Source organism: Amblyomma americanum, chromosome 2 (assembly GCF_052857255.1).
Source record: "Amblyomma americanum isolate KBUSLIRL-KWMA chromosome 2, ASM5285725v1, whole genome shotgun sequence".
Taxonomy (NCBI): Eukaryota; Metazoa; Arthropoda; class Arachnida; order Ixodida; family Ixodidae; genus Amblyomma; species Amblyomma americanum.
The window spans coordinates 115,413,577-115,434,091 of record NC_135498.1 but is presented as its reverse complement, the minus strand read 5'-3'; the positions used below and the strand labels follow the sequence as shown (position 1 = coordinate 115,434,091).

The following is a 20,515-nucleotide window of genomic DNA, read 5'->3' as shown; positions in this document are numbered from 1 at the left end:
ACACCTTGTGCGCTAACAACGAGACCAAGAAAGCGTAGTTCCTCGAAAGCAAAATTGCATTTCTCGGCTTTGATGGTGAGTTACGCCGATTTGAGCGATTGTAGCACGATGCGGAACCACTCCTAGCGTTAGTCGAAGGTGGTCGAAAATATAACGACATCGTCCAGGTACACCAGGCAGGACTACCACTTCAAGCCGGAGAGAACGATGTCCATCATGCGTTGGAACGTGGGCAGGGAAGAGCACAGACCATATGGGATCACCTTAAACTCATAGGGGCCATCGGGCGTCACGAAAACCTTCTTCTCTCGGTCTCTCTCGTCCACTTCGATTTGCCAATACCCGCTTTTAAGATCAAATGACGAGAAGTATCGGGCGTCCCACAGTGCTGGATACGCTTAACGACGTGCGCTCTCAGTACAGCGTCACTACGGACATCATACCTGTACACCAGCTACCCAGCCGCCATATCCGCGGAGAGCCGCCTGAATTTGGGCCCCTTCCCCCCGCCCACAAGAACAACGCAGCCGCAACTGGATACGGTATTACCCCGACGCCTCCCGTGAGTAGCATCGCCCCATATTATGCAACCGCACCTCTTACAGCTGGTCCACGTCCTCGGAAGTCGGATTTGTGGCGTACACCAGACCGTAGGCCTCTATGCTAGCACTGTGGGGACCCCGGTCATTTCTACCGAGCATGTCCCTACCTCATGTCGGTCTTCGCGGTTTTTGTCCCAACTCACCTTGTCCTAAGAATGGCGAACAACCGCGTGAGATTGCGGAACATCTGTAGGCGCGTTAGAACCCTGTTTACTCTGAAAAGCGCGAGTACCGTTCACCTTCGCCTCTCCGCAATCGCGCTTCCAGCCCCAGCCGCCAGAGTAGCTCTGCTGGCCGTCGCTCGCCGAGTCCGCGTCGGACAAACTAACACCAGCGACCTCTGCAGGCAAGGCCGCTGACGTCGAGATGTCTCAAGGTCCTGCATCGCGGAACCATCGAGCCGACGATACCTCGACGGAGAGAGGCAGCGACAGGATCCGATACGCTGCATCCGATTTGCGGGTGACAATTGATGGCACTGAGGTTATCGCGCTGCTCGATACCGGTGCTGATTATTCCGTTATGAGCCGTGTCTTTTCTGGAGACCTTAAAAAAGGATCTGACACCGTGGACGGGGACCCCCATGCGCACCGCTGGTGGCCACTTAATTTCCGCTGTTGGCAAGTGTACGGCTAAGGTTGGAATTTGTGGTTTCACGTACGTTGCTGAGTTTGTCGTGCTCTCTGAGTATTCCAGAGACTTGATTCTGCGGATCGACGTCCTGCAGGCGAATGATGCTGTGATTGACTTTCAGGACGCACGTGCCACGTTCTCTACCAAATTGGCAGTGGCTGCTTTGACTGCCGAGATCCCTGCAGCAACGCCCTACGGATTGTCGATAATGACGTCATGGTGCCGACGTGGTGCAGTGGGCTGGTGCTCGTGTGGAAAGGCGTATTTCACGATTACTTGGGCCTGGCGGACAGCCATGCTCCACTGCTGCTGCAAGAAGTCTCGTCCAACTACGTGACGGCCGTACCCACGTCCTCCTGACCAGCTTTGCCAACGAATATGAGCACCTGGTCAAAGGCACAGCTATCGCCTCCCTGCACGGCGTTGCTGAGGTCTCAGGTTTGTGCAACGTGGAAGGACTCACCCCAGGCAATGCTGGCTGACGCCACGTTCTGCCGTCAGTAAAAATAAATCCGGCCCTGCCATCGTTTCAGAAGGATCTTCTTTCGAAGCTCTTGGCAGATTTTGCGGACTTTTTCGCTACGCGCTCGAAGGTAGGCCGCACTCCACTTGCCAAGCATCGTATCATCACTGATGACACTACGCGCCCCGTCTGCCAGCGCCCCTACAGTGTCTTCCTGAGGGAGCGAGAGAACCAACTTTTGCCTGTACTAATGCTTACGCTACTTCTGCTTCTACAATGGCATGTATCATATCTGTCTACACTAACTACCATGGACAGCCGATACACTTTGCAGCGGCTCAGATCTCAAAGAAGTGGGGACCTATGTATCTGCGCTGAAAGAATTCTCACCCTTATTTTGTAGTTAAAAATAACAAAGCTATGGGTCCTGACGGAATTCCGAATGCGTTCTTATATTTGTTCCTAACTGTTGAGAAATCTTTTTCAGAAAATTCAGTCTCTGAAGGTTGGCGAATTAGCAAGATAATCCGGTATTAAAAGGAGGTTCAATGATAATACCAACTTACAGGCAAGTCGCACTCACATCAAACGAGTATAAACTCTTATAACATGCTGTTTCTAAATACTTCCGTGGGTTATTATCCAGGAATACCAATCAGCGAGTTTCCACATAGATTTCAACAGGTCTTTTCAACGGTTACGCAAATTTTAGAAATCACACCCGCCCTGTGCCAGATTTTGGATCGTGGGGGAGAAACATATTATTCTTCTTGCGTCTCACAAAGGTTTTCGATAAAGTGTGTCATACAAAATTACTGCTCAAGATAAAATTATTTCTAGGAGACGTTGAATTGGAAAACTTTTATTATTGGCATGAGTAACAAGTGGGTTAGCTGATCTTGCTACATGGCCGTAAGTGGAGACTGACGGCGACCTATTGGACTCGTGGCGCGACCTGTAGTTGTGTTTGCAGGTCGGAGATGAGTAGCAAGGTGTCCCACGGACCTGCGTGCGCAAGCCTCTGAAGCGATATTGCTGGGGTATTTGTCGGACAGCCTCAGAACATGAGGTCTATGGCGGCTTTGCCTCTCCATTTGCTATACCGCGTTTTAAATCTAGCCGGGTAGACTTGGCTCAGAACGGTGGGCTTAGAGAGAATTTTAGTTTGGAGTTGTTTCCACAGGTCCTCCTTTACTTTGGTTAGGGTTTATGCGGAGGTGGAAAGATTAGCCTTTCTAGCGTGTAATGCGGAGTGATCTCGCGATAGGTATTATGGCCTGATCTAGTCATTCCGACCTCCGAGTTAGCATCCACAGCTCGGCCGATGTATCCGCGAGCTTTATCGTGGGCTGTCTCCTCCGGGTTTGACGAGTTAGCCGATACCCAAACCAATTCCACGTCTTTCCTGTCTCTCGATTAATTCTTAAAAAAATCCAAATGAGATGGGAGATGTTCTGACTTTAGCAAAATTTCCAATGGCTGCTTTTGAATAGCCAAAGCAATTGCCGCTTCTTCGGCTTCTTCTAAAGAGTATGTGCGTGCAGTCGCGTTTGCTACGAGTTGGCCTTCCTCGGTCACGGTGGCTGTCGCGTACGCGTTCTCGGGTGTTAAGCGGCCGCATCTACGCAGACTACGTCCGGTCGTCCCTCGAGTTTCTCGACTAGGGCTTGTGCTCTGGCCTTGCGTCGTCCTACGTGGCGGAGGAGGTGCATGTTTTTCGGTAATGGATTTACCATGATTGCCTTTCTGTCGATGGACGAGAGTTGGCGGTTCTCCCCGTTTATTCCGAGCCTTTATAGGATCACTCTACCCGCCCTGGTTCGAGCGAGCCTGAGCTCTTGAATTCTCCTATGGGCCTCAGTTGCAGTAGCTTCTCTGTGGAGGTGTTGATTGGTCGACCTAGGTCTAAATTTTATGCCTGCCTGATGACTCCTTCAATTTTGAGTTTCTCGGCGCTGTATAATTGTAGATAAGGGAGGGCATATGTAATCCTACTGGTGACAAAGGCCTGCACCAATATTTTTGATTTGGTAGCAGGATTCTTTAATTAACCGAGAGCAGTTTGTGAGTATTGATGGTCGGCAGTTGGAGACAGGGCAAGCTATTTCAGGTGTGCCACTGGGCTGCGTCCTCGGGCTACTTTTATTATGGCAATATCAGTGACATCGAAAACTGCCCCCTTAAAGTTACACTATACGTGTATGACTGTTCATTTGTACGGAAGTGAAATCGGCAGACGAGCAAGTAATGTTTAATCAGTGTCCACCATTGAATAATGGTGTTAACAAAGCGAAGCCTCAAGAAAGGTTGCAATATTTTGATTGTGATCTGCCTCATTTTTCCAGCTTCGATACTTTCTCCAGTCCTTTTATGAGTGCTGCCGCGGTAGCTTTGTGGTAAGGCCTCGGCTGCTGACCTGAAAGACGCGTGTTTGATCCCGGCTGCAGCAGTCGAATTTCGATGGAGGCAAAATTGTGTGATGCCAGTGCACGTTAAAGAACCTCAGGTGCTCGAAATTTCCGGAGCCCTTCACAACGGCCTCCCTCATAGCCTGAGTCGCTTTGGGACGTTAAGCCCCGTAAACCATAAACCAACCTTTGACATTTGTGCCCAACGCGGTGTAGTTTTTGGAATGAGATGTGCAATTGTGGGAAAGTCTGTGAGCTGCCAAAAACAGCTTGCCTGAATAAGCGATTGCTTAAGCATCGGCCTGACTCTCCTATGCACACATTGTCGCAAGAAAGCGGAATCTAGTAGATCACATTTCTAGGCGAGGTGTCTATTGGGTTCTGAAGCTGTATCAAGCAGGGATTCTCCTCCTTGCGAAACCGGCAGGTAAGCTTTCATAAATGGCACAATTTTTTTGGTGCAGACATTTACACTTCCCGCTCACCGCACGGCTAACCTTTTTGAGGGAGTGCGAAAACTTGCGGATATGCGGCATCACTAGATTTGCGCATATGGGCAGGCACTAGGCGCCAAAGAGAAGCCAGGTCCAACAATCTAGGAGAAAAATTTTGAAAATTAGAAAATTGAAACCGTTATGGAAATAGGCAATTCCGATTCTTATAATATATGTAGAAAAATCTTTCGTTTAAAGGGTTTCCGTCGGTCGCATCGAACAGATAAGATTGCCATAGAAAACCAATGGGGAAAGCTTTTCACGATAGCGATAACGTTATTGCAAGGAAAAAAAATGGAGGGCTGCCGTAGCATAATGTGCGGATATATTGATTGTTATATAGAAACATTGCATTTTATCAAACAATTGCATTCATAAAAGGTTTCCCGCAAACAAATGCTTTTGTCTTGAAATGTTTGGCAAGTCACTCAATTGTGTTGACATCGTGCTCTGTGATATCGGGACCTGTGCGTCGGCGTCCCATTTCTCTTCAGCCTCCCTTCATGCCTTACGCCAAGATCACACGGAGCGGTGAGCAGGATTGAAGGGAAGACCAATTATCCCTGATCCACCAGGACCTCGACATCCTCAATGTAGCTATTTAATTTATGTCCAAATAAAGCGCCTGCCGCCTCCTCCTTTCTCTCCGCAGATACATGTACTCCAAAGGCGGTAACGCCATTGATGCAGCCGTGGCAACTCTCCTGTGTCACGGCGTCGCAATTCCCCACACCATGGGCATTGGTGGCGGCTTCGTGGCTACCATCTATCTGGCGTACGTACAAAGTCTTTCCTTGCGGCTTTTAAATAAATCTGCAACACGCTAAAGTGCACGCACTGCAGTAGGCGGGTACTAGGAAATCTGTCACACAGCATTTTTGCACTGGGTAGCGCAAACTTTGACGCAACAGCTTGGGACAGGGAGAGAGAGACAACGAATAGAACGAGCGCAGTCTCTCTGTCCCTGTCCCAAGTCGTTTCGTCAACGTTTGCGCTATCCACTGAAAAAAGGCTATAACAGCTAGCTCCAGTCGTCGTTTTACTGTCGCACAGCTCTGCGGCGTGCCCAGTCTTGTGCTGAGACAGGTGCGCGCCATTCGACCGCTGGTAGCACTCTTAGCAGGTCCGAAGAGTAGAGGAAGGACTGGGACGGGTAGTCTTGCATCTTCCAAGTACACTGCGCTTCGCTCACCACTACTTTTCGGCTTAGTACCTCCAGTCGATGGCCGCACAGAACAGCAATCCTGCCTCTATGACAGCACCAATATGACGCTTCTAGGTACCCTGTAGCTTTCAAAGCTGTCAAAATATCCCACGGGCAGGGCTGATTTGTCAAGAGACATATCTCCTGTTGGATAATTTATTTCTAATGATTTCACTTCCATTCGCTCTGAGAATAACACAAAGCTCGGCATGTCTATGGTGTCTTTATTCTATAGCTCGACACGCATAAGGTGTGGCACCGAGTGCACCTGGATTACTTAGGGCTGCAATGCCCCTGCAGTGCGGTTCTGCGTGTTCACTTTACCGTATACTCAGCGCCAGCCATGTCAGGCTTGCGACGCTTAGGAGGGGCGCGGTAGACGCATTTGGTGAATTGTAGATGAGCGGAGCAGGTTAGTCGGGATGATGTGCACAGAGCCTTCTTGCGAGTTTGTTTTTGAATGTGGCTCACTGTTACAGCATACATGCTAGCTATTCCCTGTTGCGTTGTTTGCAGATATGACAGAGTTTTGAGGCATTTTTTTTTGTTTCAACGGCCCTACCTTGTAACAGTCACTCATTTCTTGTTTTTTTTTACCATTAAGGGGCAAGAAAGAGGTGAAAACACTGATTGCCCGTGAGACTGCTCCCTCACGGGCCACAGAAGACATGTTCGTCGGGAAGCGGAGAGCGTCCCTTCGAGGTGGGTGATGCGCTTCGGAATCCAAGTCAGCATGCGCAGAGTGGGAGCCTCCTGATCGCGGAGTATAAATTAAAGCGCAAGAAATGAGGACATGTTTATGCATTTTCACACATTGTTCTAAGCAATTGGGTGCTAACGTATGTAGACACCTGTGCGTGAGAATAGTCTTCACACTGCAGCCTTTCACGAAAATACGAACCCCTCACGAGAGCCAGTAGCTGCCTCGAATATATACTATTACATGTACGAACGCATTGTTTTTACTCAGAATTTACTTAGCCCATGGGAAAGCGTACTTAATGAAAAAATTCTGAAAGTTATGAAATTACGAGAGCACGAAAGTATACTTTTCGCGTGAGCACTTGGTGTACCCCAGCCAAATTCAAGCGAACAGGTCAAGCTTTTCGCTGTGTATTGTGCTGCCCGCTTGCATCTGAAGTAATTTCTTTATGCGTGTAAATGCTCACTCGTTTAAGCCGCATGACGTATGTTAGGAGGAGGCTGCTAAATGAGAAAACCCTGCTGCTCCATATTAACGCGACAGTGAAAGTCCCAGATGTCCAGCAAAATCCGATGTCGGCGTCGGTGTTGTGAGAGAAAAATTACGAGCATGACTATGCCAGGTGGTCCTCAGAGAGCAATCTAGGAGGTAGGTGCGCCGGCTGTATCACGTGACTTTGCGGCGTCATCACAACCGGCCCACTGGATTGTGAGCAAGCTACAAAGCGTGGCAAATAACTGATAAATTAATGGTTTGTCGCTTCGGAAGAGCAATCTGGGCCGCACAAGGTTAACCGCTGAGAGCATCTGCCATCGAGGGCACTGGCGTATTGCTTAACCGCTGCACCACTGCGCTCCAGGAAAGGTATGAAGACTCCCAGAGATCTATGCCTGTAGAGAATGACCTGCAGCGCATATGGGAATTAACCCAGTACCCTAACGCGTCATAACCTGAAGGCGCAGCTGAAGTGTCCCCTTCAATTTTTTTTTGTTCAAGAGCGTTTTGCGGGTTTGACGCATCTTTTGTTCAAAAACTATTGATAACTCTTTTATTAAAAGCTGTTATTGTTTACTACGGTGTCTTTAGTTGGCTTTTGTGGACGAATTGGCAATTATGAATGTTCATATCATAGTTATCACATACAAAAGGTGGCACAATTTAGTTTAGTGTGGAAAAATGGCAACAAATGAAACATTTGAAGCAAGAAGGAGTATTTTTGAGCGATAATGAAAAAATAAATTGCAGGCATGTTTCGATCATTACATGGTGAGAGTTCTTTTATGGCGAAGTCATTATTTACATGCTTTCTAACAGAATTTGACTAAAAATTAATGCTGAAAACCACATTAAAACAAGTTACGTTTTCTCTGGAATGCCGAGCATTCAGCAATTATCTCTGTAACAAATTGATTATTACGGAAGAAAGGAGCATAATTCTTTCGCTCCCGCTGGAAATAACAACCCAAATTAAAAAAAAGCTGACCGGGAATAGATTAAAGAGGGAGTGGAAGAAGCAAGAGAGAAAGCGGTGTGATACATGTACATTCGAAGCATTTGGTATATCCAAGGTCAAGCATGGAAAAAAAAATGGTCTGATTGGACTGAAACGAACCAGCTACACAGCGGGCAAGGGTCGAACGGAGTCGCGGTAAATTGACTCTTATTCGCTTTATCTAACACTTTCGAAGCCGCGCCTTATAGAACATCCCTCGACTGTATTGAAATATGAAAACTGGATTTTGTGAAAAGGAAATGGCGCAGTACTGGTCTCACATATCGGCGGACATCTGAACCGCGCCGTAAGGGAAGGGATAAAGGAAGTAGTGAAAGAATAAAGGAAAGAAGAGGTGCCGTAGTGGAGGGCTTCGGAATAATTTGGGCCACCTGGGGATCTTCAACGTGCACCGAGATCGCACAGCACACAGGCGCCATAGCGTTTCGCCTCCATCGAAACGCAGCCGCCGCGGTCGGGTTCGCACCTAGGAACTCCGGATCAGTAGCCGAGCTCCCTAACCACTCGGCCACAGCGCGTGTCCCTTGACTGTATTATTCTACAATTATGTGACACTCATGGACAAAAAAAAATGCGCATCTTCCCTGCTTACAAAACGCATAAGCAACTCAGCAACATGTATCTTCATTTTGCAGGGGGGCTCTCTGTGGCTGTGCCGGGAGAGCTTCGCGGGTACGAAGCGCTCGTGACACAATTCGGATCGAAGAAAAAATTTACAGACCACTTTGATTACGCAATTAATGCCTCTGAGAATGGCTACGTCATCGAGGCTTCCCTTGACGCTGCGCTTCGTGATCAGGCGGAGCACCTCAACAAAAGCGAAGCGATGAAGTGAGCCCCTTTCATTTTATCAAGCTTATTTTTTGTACACTGCCGACGCGCATATTCCCGCCAGCCTTTATGTGGCTACGCTGTCGCATTTCTTGTTCATTGCGCAGCCATTCAATGGCCATTTGCTTTTTCCCATACCGTAGTGATCGCGAATATAAAGGCATACTTAAATTCACTGTAAACGGCTTGGGCACTCGGCAGAACAGTTTTTATGACTCTTTAGAGTAACTGCAAAGTAGGGAAAGACGACACCTGGCGGGAGCGCTTCGTTTTTATAGTCTGTCTTGATGTTCAGCGACTTGGATTTCGCGTTGCGGTGTTGCATAAAAGCGAAAAGTGCAGAAAAGCCAAGCACATGCGATTGGTGTTCATAAATCTGTGAGCCAGTTTTTGTCCAAGTGCATGAAGACTGTGATGGTTACAGCGCCACGGAGCAGTATGTTTTGCCAATGATATGCAGCGTAGGTTTTAGTTTGAATTATTAGTCCTTTTTAGAAGGCTGCTAGGTGTTAAATTTAGCAAATATTTGATGCCTTTAAACAGGCTAAAGATATATTAAGATATAAAAAATTAGTTGCGATTTAACTACTATTGAATCTGGTTAGAGAGCGAAAGCTTCGGTGTATCGGGTAACCAGACGCGGCTTGGAGCACACTGGATAGGCAGCGCGCCCACCTTGCCAAGGTGGAACTTAATTAATGGTTGACAGCGAGAGGTTGGTCACCCAATGAACGCTGCGCCCTATTGCTGCAGAGCCTAGTGTATACCACAACGTTGCCAGCGCTAACACATGCAACCCACATCTCTCTTTCACCACCCCACGTCCCTCGCAGTGCGATTGAGGCGTTTATTGAACCAGGGAGCCAGTTATGCTTCCTTTTCTCAAAACCATCGAAGTCTAGAGCGTTGTCAACGCCAACGTCAATGAACATAATGAACCCCGACGACCTGTAGCTTCAGTGGCGCGTTTTTCCCACAACGTTGTCAATTTCCACGCATGCAGCGCACATCTGTCTACTGCCACGTGGCTTAAAGGGCGATTGAGGTGTCCGCTATCTCAGAGGGCCAGTTATGTGCCTTTCCTTTGCTGTCGAAGCTCCCATTCTTCATCGGTTTCGACATGTCGTTTAGCGCGTTTTGCGCTCCCTATCGATTGCTAAATCCTTCGCACGGTTGGCAATGTCGACCGGATGATCAGGCTCGGCCCGAAGTCTGCGAAAATCACTCTCGAGGACGTCGGCTACGGCTGACTTGCTTCGTCCATAGCCAGACGGTGGATAGACAGCGCGCAGCCGCCGCGACGACGGCGGAGCGCGTGACTGCAGCTGCTGCGAGTCACGTGCTACGTCACGTGGTTACTTACGCAGCTCCGATCTTCCTGTTGAGGGTCATATGGGCAGACACGGCGCGATCGTTGCCGCTAGGCTAGTAAAGCTGTCGCTTTAAAATCTTCGTGGAGAAGCCTGCGTCCAGACTTTGCATCTAGGAATAAAACCGCAGTGCAAGGTTTTAAATGCAGTTAATCCGCTGTCCAAGAGCGGCGCCAAATTCAGCAGGCAACAGAAGGTACTAGTGGAGAAAAAATTTGAAAACGTTTTCGCCAATACACGTTCTTCGCTATCTTCGTTTCATAAACTTAACATTATGACCACATGGAACAAGCTGAGTTTGCTTGCGTGGCTGGGTACGGTAGGCTTTTGATGGTGAACTGACCGTAATAATAATAATCAATCAATCAATCAATCAATCAATCAATCAATCAATCAATCAATCAATCAATCAATCAATCAATCTTTATTGATTTAATAATAATAATAATAATAATAATAATAATAATAATAGTAATAATAATAATAATAATAATAATAATAATAATAATAATAACTTGGGGAAAGGAAATGGGGCAGTATCTGTCTCATATCGTTGGACACCTGAACCGCGCCGTAAGGGAAGGAATAAATGAGGGAGTGAAAGAAAAGAAGAAAGAGGTGCCGTAGTGGAGGGCTCCAGAATAATTTCGACCACCTGGGGATCTTTAACGTGCACTGACATCGCACAGCGTTTTGCCTCCATAAAAACGCAGCCGCCGCGGTCGGGTTCGAACCCGGAACTCCGGATCAGTAGCCGAGTGCCCTAACAACCTAGCCACCGCGGCGGGGGAACTGACTGTAAATAATTGTTTTTTTAGTTACGTTGGCTTCAAGAGATAGTACCCCTCTATCTCGCTCAATCGCCGTATCACTTCACGCGGTTGTCTCTGCGAGTAAATGCCAGATGTATCTTCCATATAGCACTATACAGGTGTTAAAATAATTTATGCTCATCTTCTTAAAGTAGCTAACAGTGCAAGAAGCAGATTGGCCAATGAAAGAGCAAGCTTAAGGCGGGCCTCCTAGGGTCCTTGCTTACTGTCGTTATTCTGAATTAGTTTTGTTTATACGCGAAACATGTGTTACTGAACTTGTCTTCGGCTAGCCTGTCCCAGTGCCGGTGGTGTCTACTCATACGTCGTTACGGGCACCATAGAGGTGACGCTCACGCTGCGTTTTCCGCAGATTAAGTGGATCACGTGTCCTCCGCCCACAACGCGGTTTGATGCTTGCGATTAGAAAGCCTGCAATATGGAAGGTTCTGCGTTGGTTTGCAGAATTACAAAAAGGTTAGACGTGTTGTTATTATCTGAGGTGGCCTGTATTCCTGTCTGGAACGGTAGAAGAGGACCACGGTAAATAAACAAAGTATAGTCGTTGTCACAGCACACAGTCGCTTAGTCTAAAAGGAGAATTTTGAATAGTCACATACGGCGAGTAATTTTTGCATGATTGAGCTATTGTATACTTCGTATCCAGTGAGAAGCTTTTCGGAGGACTTACTGTTTTTTGTTTTTCTTCATAGCTTTTCATGAATATATATCGCATCATAAATGAGAACCCAAAAATTACCGGGGCACTCAGGGAACATACGTGCGTCTAATGAGAGAGGATTGTAATTCTTTTTCAGTTCTATTCCAGTTCTATTTTAATTTTATTCAAAATTTTATTTTATTCATTTGAGGTTAGTGCAGTTGTAAGCACTAGTACTGACTTTTACTGGTTCACATTTCGTATTTTTTCGCCGCCTTTGATAACATCACACGGTTTCGACGAATTGTACGTTCTGTAACTCCGCCACTTTTTAAGCGACGCCAGGTTCTTGTCATCTATTGTTTCGCAATAATAAGAAACTCGTGATGCTTACGAATGTTAAACACCTATAGTATACCGCTAAAATTAGGTGGTCTTAGAGATCGGAGAGAAATACCTTGTTTTTTCACCAGCCGGGCCAAGTTGATACCAAGTGTGGGACAGTGTTTGAACCACTGGCAATACGCCACTGTATGTCGTCTGCTGCATTTTGTATTTGTTGCTGCGCAGGAAATTGTTTTTCAGGAGAGAACCGAGAGATCCTCTCGGTCTAGGTGACCGGTTGGTTAACAAAGACCTTGCAGCAACTTTTAGACTGCTGAAGGCTCACGGTGTTGGTCAGTTTTACATCGGTGATATCGCAGAGAAGATTGTAGACGCCGTCAACAAATCACGTAAGCCCCTAAACTGCTCACATTTTGTTTGGGTCATTCTTTACGCTGTTGTAAAAAGTGGGCAATTTGTTTTTCTACTTATTCCACAGCGACGGCACGATGACTCGGATCTGAGCTGGCCGTTGGCATGGGAAAAATGTACCAGACGAGCTATGCGATGAACAGTGCAAGGATTTTATGCCCTAATTAATGAAATCAATGAATGTGGAACGGTAGTGTGTCTGCATCAATGTGCTATGAAGCACATAAAGAAGAAAGTTGTTTCTGGCTGCGAAAATCTAAAAGCACAAATCAGTTCGCCGTTAGATTGTAGCGCCTTTGGCTGGTTACTATTGAATGCGCGCTGCCCGCAGGGCACTGCAGAAGCTTTCACAGGAATCAAAATTTTATACGTTCTGCAAGAACTGAAAAGTGTGGAAATCACGAGAGTGCAGACCAACAGTTAACTCCCATCGTGCTGATGGTTCCTGAAGCATTGTTTCCTACTGGTCACTGGTCTCAACTACGTTGTTGCGCGAGTGCTTTTACGTGCTTTTAGAAATGGTTTCCAAGGCTGACGAGCTTACACAAGCAAACTGGCATTAATGAAAGCTTAAAGCTTTTGACACCCTCGCCGCAAGACACAGGAAGGGAGAACGCTGGGAATACTCGTTCACACGCAACAAATTGCATCAACGCAGAGATCTCACTCTGGCACACGCAAAGAACGTATTTACTGTAAGCGCCCCGAGACTGCCCATACATAAGTCTCAACCGAATTTCCAGCGCTGTTCTTTTCCATCGCGCTGGGCGTCGGGTGCTCTGAGGGACGGAACTACAGGGTGGTCGTCATTGTTGAACTATTCGTATAACATTAGTCACAAAATGTTAAAGGACAAGATCCCGAAATATTGCCCTGTGGACACGAATAGATGTTCTCAGTGTAATGCACGAAGCCAAGAGGGGCCAGGGCAGGCATCAGCAGAACAGGAGGAGTATGTTTTTGACCACCCCGCGAGAGCTGCCAGCTGGATGGCCGCTTGATCTAACACGCAGTCGCGCCGCCACCGCCTTGATCGCTGACTTGACTCGGCCATCTGATCTTAATCCAGAGCTGCTTGTCTCCGTTGCATATGGGGGACGTGCGAATTCATCCCCATGCTGGAACTCTGTAGCAGACCTTGCCAACGCAGTCACGACGTCAAACGAACCCTGCCAGACCAGCCCCTCCCGTCTTGCTGCATTACACGAGATAAAAGCAGCATCTAATTTCATGGTAGCATAGTGTTTAAGATTATCAGAATACTACTTCATTATATCAAGCGTATAGCGACGTACGCCATTTAATTCTAGCTCTTGCAGCTTCTTTGAAATAATCAGTGACGACTCCAGTAGAATCGGCTAACATTCCATAGACGAATTTATTCTGCCAGAGTTCTGTGATGTAATTTGTTTTTTACTGTTCCACCGCGGTGACTCAGTGAATATTGCGCTCAGCTACTCATCCGAAAGGCGCGGGCTTGATCGATCCCAGCGTCAGCTGCCACATTTCGGCGGAGGCGAAATGCAAGAGACTCGTGTAATGGGCGGTATTAGTGCATGTTGGAGAAACCCAGGTGGTCGAAATTATTTGGAGCCCTCCCCTGGCGCATCCCTCAAAGCATGGGTCGCTTTGGGACGTTAAACCGCATAAAACCAAATCATCTCATTCGCTTAGTAGAGCACACCTTGGCAGAAGCATCCTAAATTCAAACTGTGAGGACATTAGTACAGCGCGCTGGTGGGAAAATGATACACAGTCAGTAAATCGAAGACCTTTGAAACCTTTTCTGAAAATACTGTAAATTAATATTTCCTGCCAGCTGTCTTAGCTACTTTTTTCATCTTTTTTGAATAACAAAGTTCAGATTTAAGATCAGTAAATGGAGAAGAAAGTTGTGTGGCAAAACGAGGAATAGAAACATGCCAGAATACCGCCAATGATCCCCGCTGCAATCTTCTTTGGACGAAGTTGCGCGTAAAAAAATTCACGAGAATTATTAAGGCGAAAGCTTTACTAGACTATGTCGACAGGTTGTGTCGGCAATACGTGTCTGCAGCAGTTGTGAGGAACTTAGACGTGGTAGCGCCAAATGAATTGTGGTAATCGAAAGAACAGGATGTGAGGATGCTGCACAAAAAAAGTGTTGATAGAGTGATGAAGTAATTATTAGAGCCAAAAATGTCCAAAAAGGGGGCGGAGTCAGGGCAAAGTGTGTCGCTAAATTCGAAAAACCAGAAGTGTGGGCGGAGCAAACGCGTGGTGCCATGTTTGAAAACTCAAAAGTAAGTAAGTCAAACTATTGTGGTAATTGGGAAATTAGATGAATATACACCAGTGCTTAATCGAGTAAATGTGAGGAAAAGGGACAAGTGAAGCAAAGAGAGGCAAAGAGGGGCAAAGACAAAACGGGGAGGCGTCAGTGCTTTTGCATTCCTCTAGTGTGGGTTACCGAAGTGACCTCAAACGTTTTCATTTATGATCTTGTGATTTCTCTGTAAGGTTCTCTCTCGGATAAACGGTCTATGAAAATGGAATATGCGCACGTATGTATTATTTAGCGGGCATTCCCTTGAACAAGAGAAAAACCAGATATGCCGTGTTGCCACTAAAATTAAAGTTTGTCTTCCAATTATGATTTTATCGTAAATGTAGAGAATAGCAAGTGAAATTTGTGACCTTCCGGCTTCAAGCAACAACTTTCTTTTGAAATGGGCGCTTCGCCTTCGCCGCCCTCAGAAAAAAAGGATAGACAGGCCTTGTTGGATAGCTATCAATTTCGGCTTTGTCCTGTTTTATATTTAGCAAGTGCTCTTTTGTCTACTATATCCATCGTTTCGCGTCTGCTGTATGCAGCGTGCAAAATGGACGTTAAGTTTTTCAGTCGCAGCGCGGACCTCTGATTTGTTGAGGCAACGGCCAGAGACGCGATGGCGTCTTTCCTAAGTGGAACCGCCTGTGAGAAAACGCGGACACACAAGGTTGCGGGACGTCTTAGCGCGTTAAAAAAAGCGCGAAGAGTTCCAAGATATATCGAAAAGGAAAATTCTTACTTACGGTTCACATGACGGATGGTCTGCCCCTGTGGCGCCAGCGCTTGTGATATCTGGGAAAGCGTTTTGTTGTTTGTCACAGGAATGGATGTCAGAATGAAAACAAAGACCTGAATTAACTTTTTATTTTTTCCAGGCGGAATTATAACGAAAGAAGACCTTCAAAAGTATAAAGTGCGCTGGGCTGATCCGGTTGTCAGAAAGTTCCGGGACGGCCGGACGATGTACTCAGTCCCTCCACCAGCTAGCGGCGCCGTCCTCGCCTACATACTGGGCATCGTGGACTTGCTGAGAGAGGGGGCTCGGGACCAACTTGAGGACAGTCCCCTGACCTACCACAGGTCGGTTGGCTGCTCGTCTCGTGTAAGACCGCGTAGGCTGAAATACAGTGCCAGTATTTTATTTTATACTGGCTACTATTTAAACCATGAAAAATCACTTAATACGGAGAGGGTACACATTCATAAAATGGCTGCTGGTTTTCGAAGTTCTAGTTACTCGAGGGGGAGTTAATTAGGCTTGATGGTTTACGGGAACAGGCGTTTCCAAGATTGTGTTGCGAAGGGCAGCGCGGCTTCTCGATGCATAACTTGACTACAACTGATTAGAATGCTGTTTTGTTGGTCGCAGGTTTGTTGAAGCTCTCAAGTTCGCTTACGCCAAGCGGGCGCTCCTTGGAGACCAGCAGCTCGAAGGCAGCGTAGCAAAGGTTAGCATTAAGGGTCACTGTTTGGCCATTTTGCTCCACTGCGATTGCGAAAAGTTGAAGACACGAAATTTCTGAAGAATTTTGTTGCCTCTCGCTTCGAATTTCCTATGCAAACAAATTCTTCACGTAGGTGAACCCTCTGGGGTACAAAAAAAGGTAGTGTTTTAAAGTTTTTAAGCCCAGTAGGACGTGCCAAAGCTTTTGCGCACAGATGGAAGGTGATGTAGACGACGAAGTGCAATGAGCAGCGCGAGTGCGTTTTTAATTTAACACGAGGCGTGATGGGCTGCGGCGATAGCACAGTGCTCTTGTGCCGTGGCCAGCGAAGCTTATAGGTTCGCTGCGTTGCGGCTTCGATACACAGTCGCGTCAATAATTATTTTTGCAAGATGGCGAATGTCAACCACAAGGTCATACAAACCACAAGATGCTTGGTGGATCTTGACCGTGTTAAGTAGTGCTTTCGCACTGAAAAAAAAATCATTTATCCGGTTCCTTCAAAGCCTTTGTGCGGTAAGATTGGCACGTTGTCTTTATCACTGAATGCCGCTGTAAGTACAGTGATGTTGCATGCTGTGACCCATATTGCCTCATGTAGACTCAGGATTTTTTGTTTCAGGCCCTTTTACCTCCTGCAGGTGGTAGACTTCGTAAATTTAAAAAAAGGGGCACAATTTAAGTTCTTAAGATTCCCTGGGACTTCGGAAATTTTTTTTTTTATATTTGACGCCTTAAATTTCCTGAAAGGAAAAATTCCCCCGAATGAAACATCGGTGCGCACATACAGGTGACATTTAGTTACCTTGAATGAGATGAATCTGACGCATATTCTGGTAGGGCCGGGTTGTAGATGGCTAACGCCCAGTTCACGCAGCCCACTGTGTTTTCGGATACTTAAAAAAAACTAGAAGGTAGTTCAACGCTTAAGTTATGGCACTAAAGAAGGAATAGGTACCTCCTACCGTGAAGTGAAAACGAGGAGCACGGCGAAAAGCTTTCACGGGTTTCATGTTCTGAAGACTTGAAGCCGCTGCCTGGCTCATAAAGCTCCCGCTGTGCTGAAAGTAGTGGAATTGAGTATACATGAAGAGCCCTTATGTTGTCCTGTTCGTTTAGTGCCGCTTTTTAAAGAAACACAATTGGTCGCTGCCGATCATACAGCGGCTAGACAGGCTTCAGAGGCTCGAAGAGTTATTTTGAGCCTTGAAGCATATGCAGTTTTATCAGACCTATTGTCAGGCTTGGGTTTGTGAAGACACTTTCAGTATTTTTCTTGCTAGCTTCGCTTTTTGAAATGTTTACATGCTGATGAGCTACGCCTGTCTATATTTGTTACCTGTAGTAAAACAGGTGTGCAGCGGTTATACGAAGAACTTGTGGCTGGCATCAGATGTACTTAGGAAGGCTCGTGAAATGTGTACAAATCTGTCTGAGAAGAATTTACTTTAAACCTGGGCGTAGCGCTTTTCGACAATAATTCCTCATGCTCACACTTTCACACTTGGGTGAACAATACAAGTCTTCTAAAACATCTAAAAGTATAAAACTTAATATAAAACTTAGCGCCCGCAACACTTCGTTGAATATTATCTTTCTGCGTCTATTTCTGTTAAATACAGTAAGGAAGTGTTGGATGAGTGCAAAAATTTTGGGGAGGTTTAACTCTTCTAAACCTAGTTATAGTGAGAAAAAAGGTTTGTTTGGCTGCTTCGCAAGTCTAGCTTCTCGTTGCTCCTCGTTTTCAGCGGCTCGTTTAGCTCGCGTCCTCTGCAGTACACCTTCTCTGCGAGCTATATCGACTAGATGATCGGGCGCGACTTGAAGGCGACGCCGAAGAGTTGACACACACTCTCCAGCACGCGCATCATCCATGACGAACCGGAAGAGAAACGCCCGAATTAACAGCTGTTGCATCCTCTCCTAGTCACGTTTGTCACAACGGCAGATGCGCCTGTCCTTGCCTGCCCTCTCCTAATCACGTGGTATCACAGCAGCGGAGCCGGCGAGCGCGCGGGTGCACCTCTGCTTGGCAGGTCACGTGGTTTGCCTGCGCTCTGGGACCTCAAGGTCTAACACGTATCAAGATGACATTGGACAACATGTATTAATACAGCTTTCGCTCTAAAAAAGTGTTCTGTTGCGTTCGCTTGTCGCGTCAACGCGCTGTGTAAATTCGCATCTCTCCTTGACGTGTTTAATCGCAATTTCATGTGCAATCTGAACTTACGGTCATCGCAGGTGGCCCGGGAGCTTGTTTCAGAGGAGGCGGCTAAGACAGCCGGAAGCAAGATCACCGACTCGCAGACTCACGATGACCTGAGCTATTACGGTTTTGTCGACACCAAAAAAGCGCAAGGCGGCACGTCACACTCGTGCTACTGGGACGCAGAAGGCAATGTCGTGGCCATAACGAGCACCATCAACTACCAGTGAGCGCGGTGCCGCTTAGCACTCCTCGAATAATACCTAATTCCGATAATATTTTGAATGAGTAGTGGCCTGTGTTTGGTCTGACGGGAAGTTGATGCCGGCCGGTCCGCGTAGTGGCCAAGAGCGGAAGGAATGTTAGAGGTGTGTCATACTGCTTCTTGAGCGATACTGCAAGACCAGAGTGCTTTTTCCTGGATTCAGAGCGGCGGCGCCTCAAATCGAACAGAATAGTTTAGCTTTGACCTGCCGGTCGGAGAATGCACGTTTTCCATGGGGGTAATATATTGGGAATAACATATAGGCAAGTGTTACTTTGACCATGAATAGTGTTGTCGGTTCCCGGAAAGTGCTGTTTGCGTCCATTTTCTATACGTGGGCAAAGGAATTTGTGCGCTTAGAGGTGACTTGGCCGGGTTCACAAAGTCTTTGATTGGCGCTTTTTCTGACCGAGGAGAGGTCAAGAAGTGCAGTAATTTTACATCAAGCAGTCTGCTCTTAAGCAGCAATTGTCCTCGTGATCTGCATTTTTATTGTTTCCGTGTCTGTCGGCAGCATGCTTGTCTAATTAATCTCAGTGTTTATTTTAGGTTTCTTGAGGGTGCCGCGCCGCTACAAGTTTTCCAAGCTTGGCTTCTCTTTTTCGTGCAGTTTCGGGAGTCACGTGATACCCGAAGGTACTGGGTTTCCGCTGAACGACGAGATGGACGACTTCTCCACGCCCGGGCGAGTGAACGTCTATGGATTCAGCCCTTCGCCCGTCAACTTCATCAAGCCAAACAAAATTCCTCAGTCTTCCATGGCGCCCACTATTGTTCTGGACAAGGACGGCAACCCAGAGATGTGTGTCGGCGGATCTGGAGGATCCCACATTACCACCGGCGTTGGCCTGGTGAGTACAGTTATTATCTTTATTTGATTTTCAGTAAATGCAGGCAACTTGTAGTCAAAAATTGGGGGATTATTAACTTCGGCAGGTGTATGACAGTTTCGTCCGGTAGACAAAGCAATGTTTGAACTTGAAGCCAAGGAATGAAACTAGGGGCGCCCCGAGAGAAAATATAATTCTAGTCAGTTACTATTCGTGAAGTAAACAAGGTGCTCCTCAAAGGAGGCTCTTCCCCCATGGAATCGACAAATTGCCGTAACGTCATCGTCAAGGGCCACGCGCGTGTCACAGTGGCAAGCAGGTGGAAGGCGGTTTATCGCGGTACCAGTGACTATAGATTGACTCCAATGGTTGGAGGGTGTCTTTGGAGGACCACCTGTCGCTTCGCTCTAAGTTTGTTGTGAAGTGTAATAGAATGATCGAAATCGATCAATAAACGAAGGGTAACTGTGCAGTAGTGAAACGAACGAGCGTATGTAAATTCTGAATTTAAGCAAAGGAAAATGGAACAGCTTTTAAGCAGTGGCAAGGAAGGAAGCGATAGAAGAGACGATCAAGTTACAACATAGCTTCTGCAGGTCGCTCACATAACATCCTTAGAAAGGTAGTTTCCTTCCATACAAAATACACTATATACAGAGAGCTAGAAAAAATTGCTTACAAAATATGTACGTGAGAAGCACGATTACAAAGGCCTAAACATTTAAATTATTGTTTGGCTCTTTGTCCTTGACCTACAAGAGTATGCAAATTATATGGGGCAGAATGTGGGTGACCTTGGACTTCAGTGGTGTTAAGAACTCTATTGGTTTCTAAAACGGCACTTAACAGTGATCTCACTGAGGTAGTCTGCCAAATTTATTATTGTCAAAGTCAAGTATTATTGATGAAGTCGAGAGTGTGACGGAATCCCGTCTGGCCGGGGGGATACATTTCAAAACAAAGAGACGCCGACCAGTAAAACGAAAAAATTGTATTGACGTTTCGGCG

General features: G+C 46.7%; 1 protein-coding gene across 1 annotated transcript in view; it reads left to right on the top strand.

Moving 5' to 3' along the window:
- The window catches only part of LOC144119000 (scoloptoxin SSD14-like), a 45,597-nt gene that overhangs the window by 16,899 nt on the left and 8,183 nt on the right, over window positions 1-20,515 (top strand). The window contains exons 4-11 of the mRNA XM_077651754.1: window positions 5,253-5,375; window positions 6,409-6,506; window positions 8,656-8,851; window positions 12,265-12,428; window positions 15,637-15,841; window positions 16,131-16,209; window positions 18,448-18,638; window positions 19,288-19,528. Coding sequence (XP_077507880.1) covers window positions 5,253-5,375; window positions 6,409-6,506; window positions 8,656-8,851; window positions 12,265-12,428; window positions 15,637-15,841; window positions 16,131-16,209; window positions 18,448-18,638; window positions 19,288-19,528 — 1,297 coding nt within the window. The remainder of the gene's footprint in view (window positions 1-5,252; window positions 5,376-6,408; window positions 6,507-8,655; window positions 8,852-12,264; window positions 12,429-15,636; window positions 15,842-16,130; window positions 16,210-18,447; window positions 18,639-19,287; window positions 19,529-20,515) is intronic.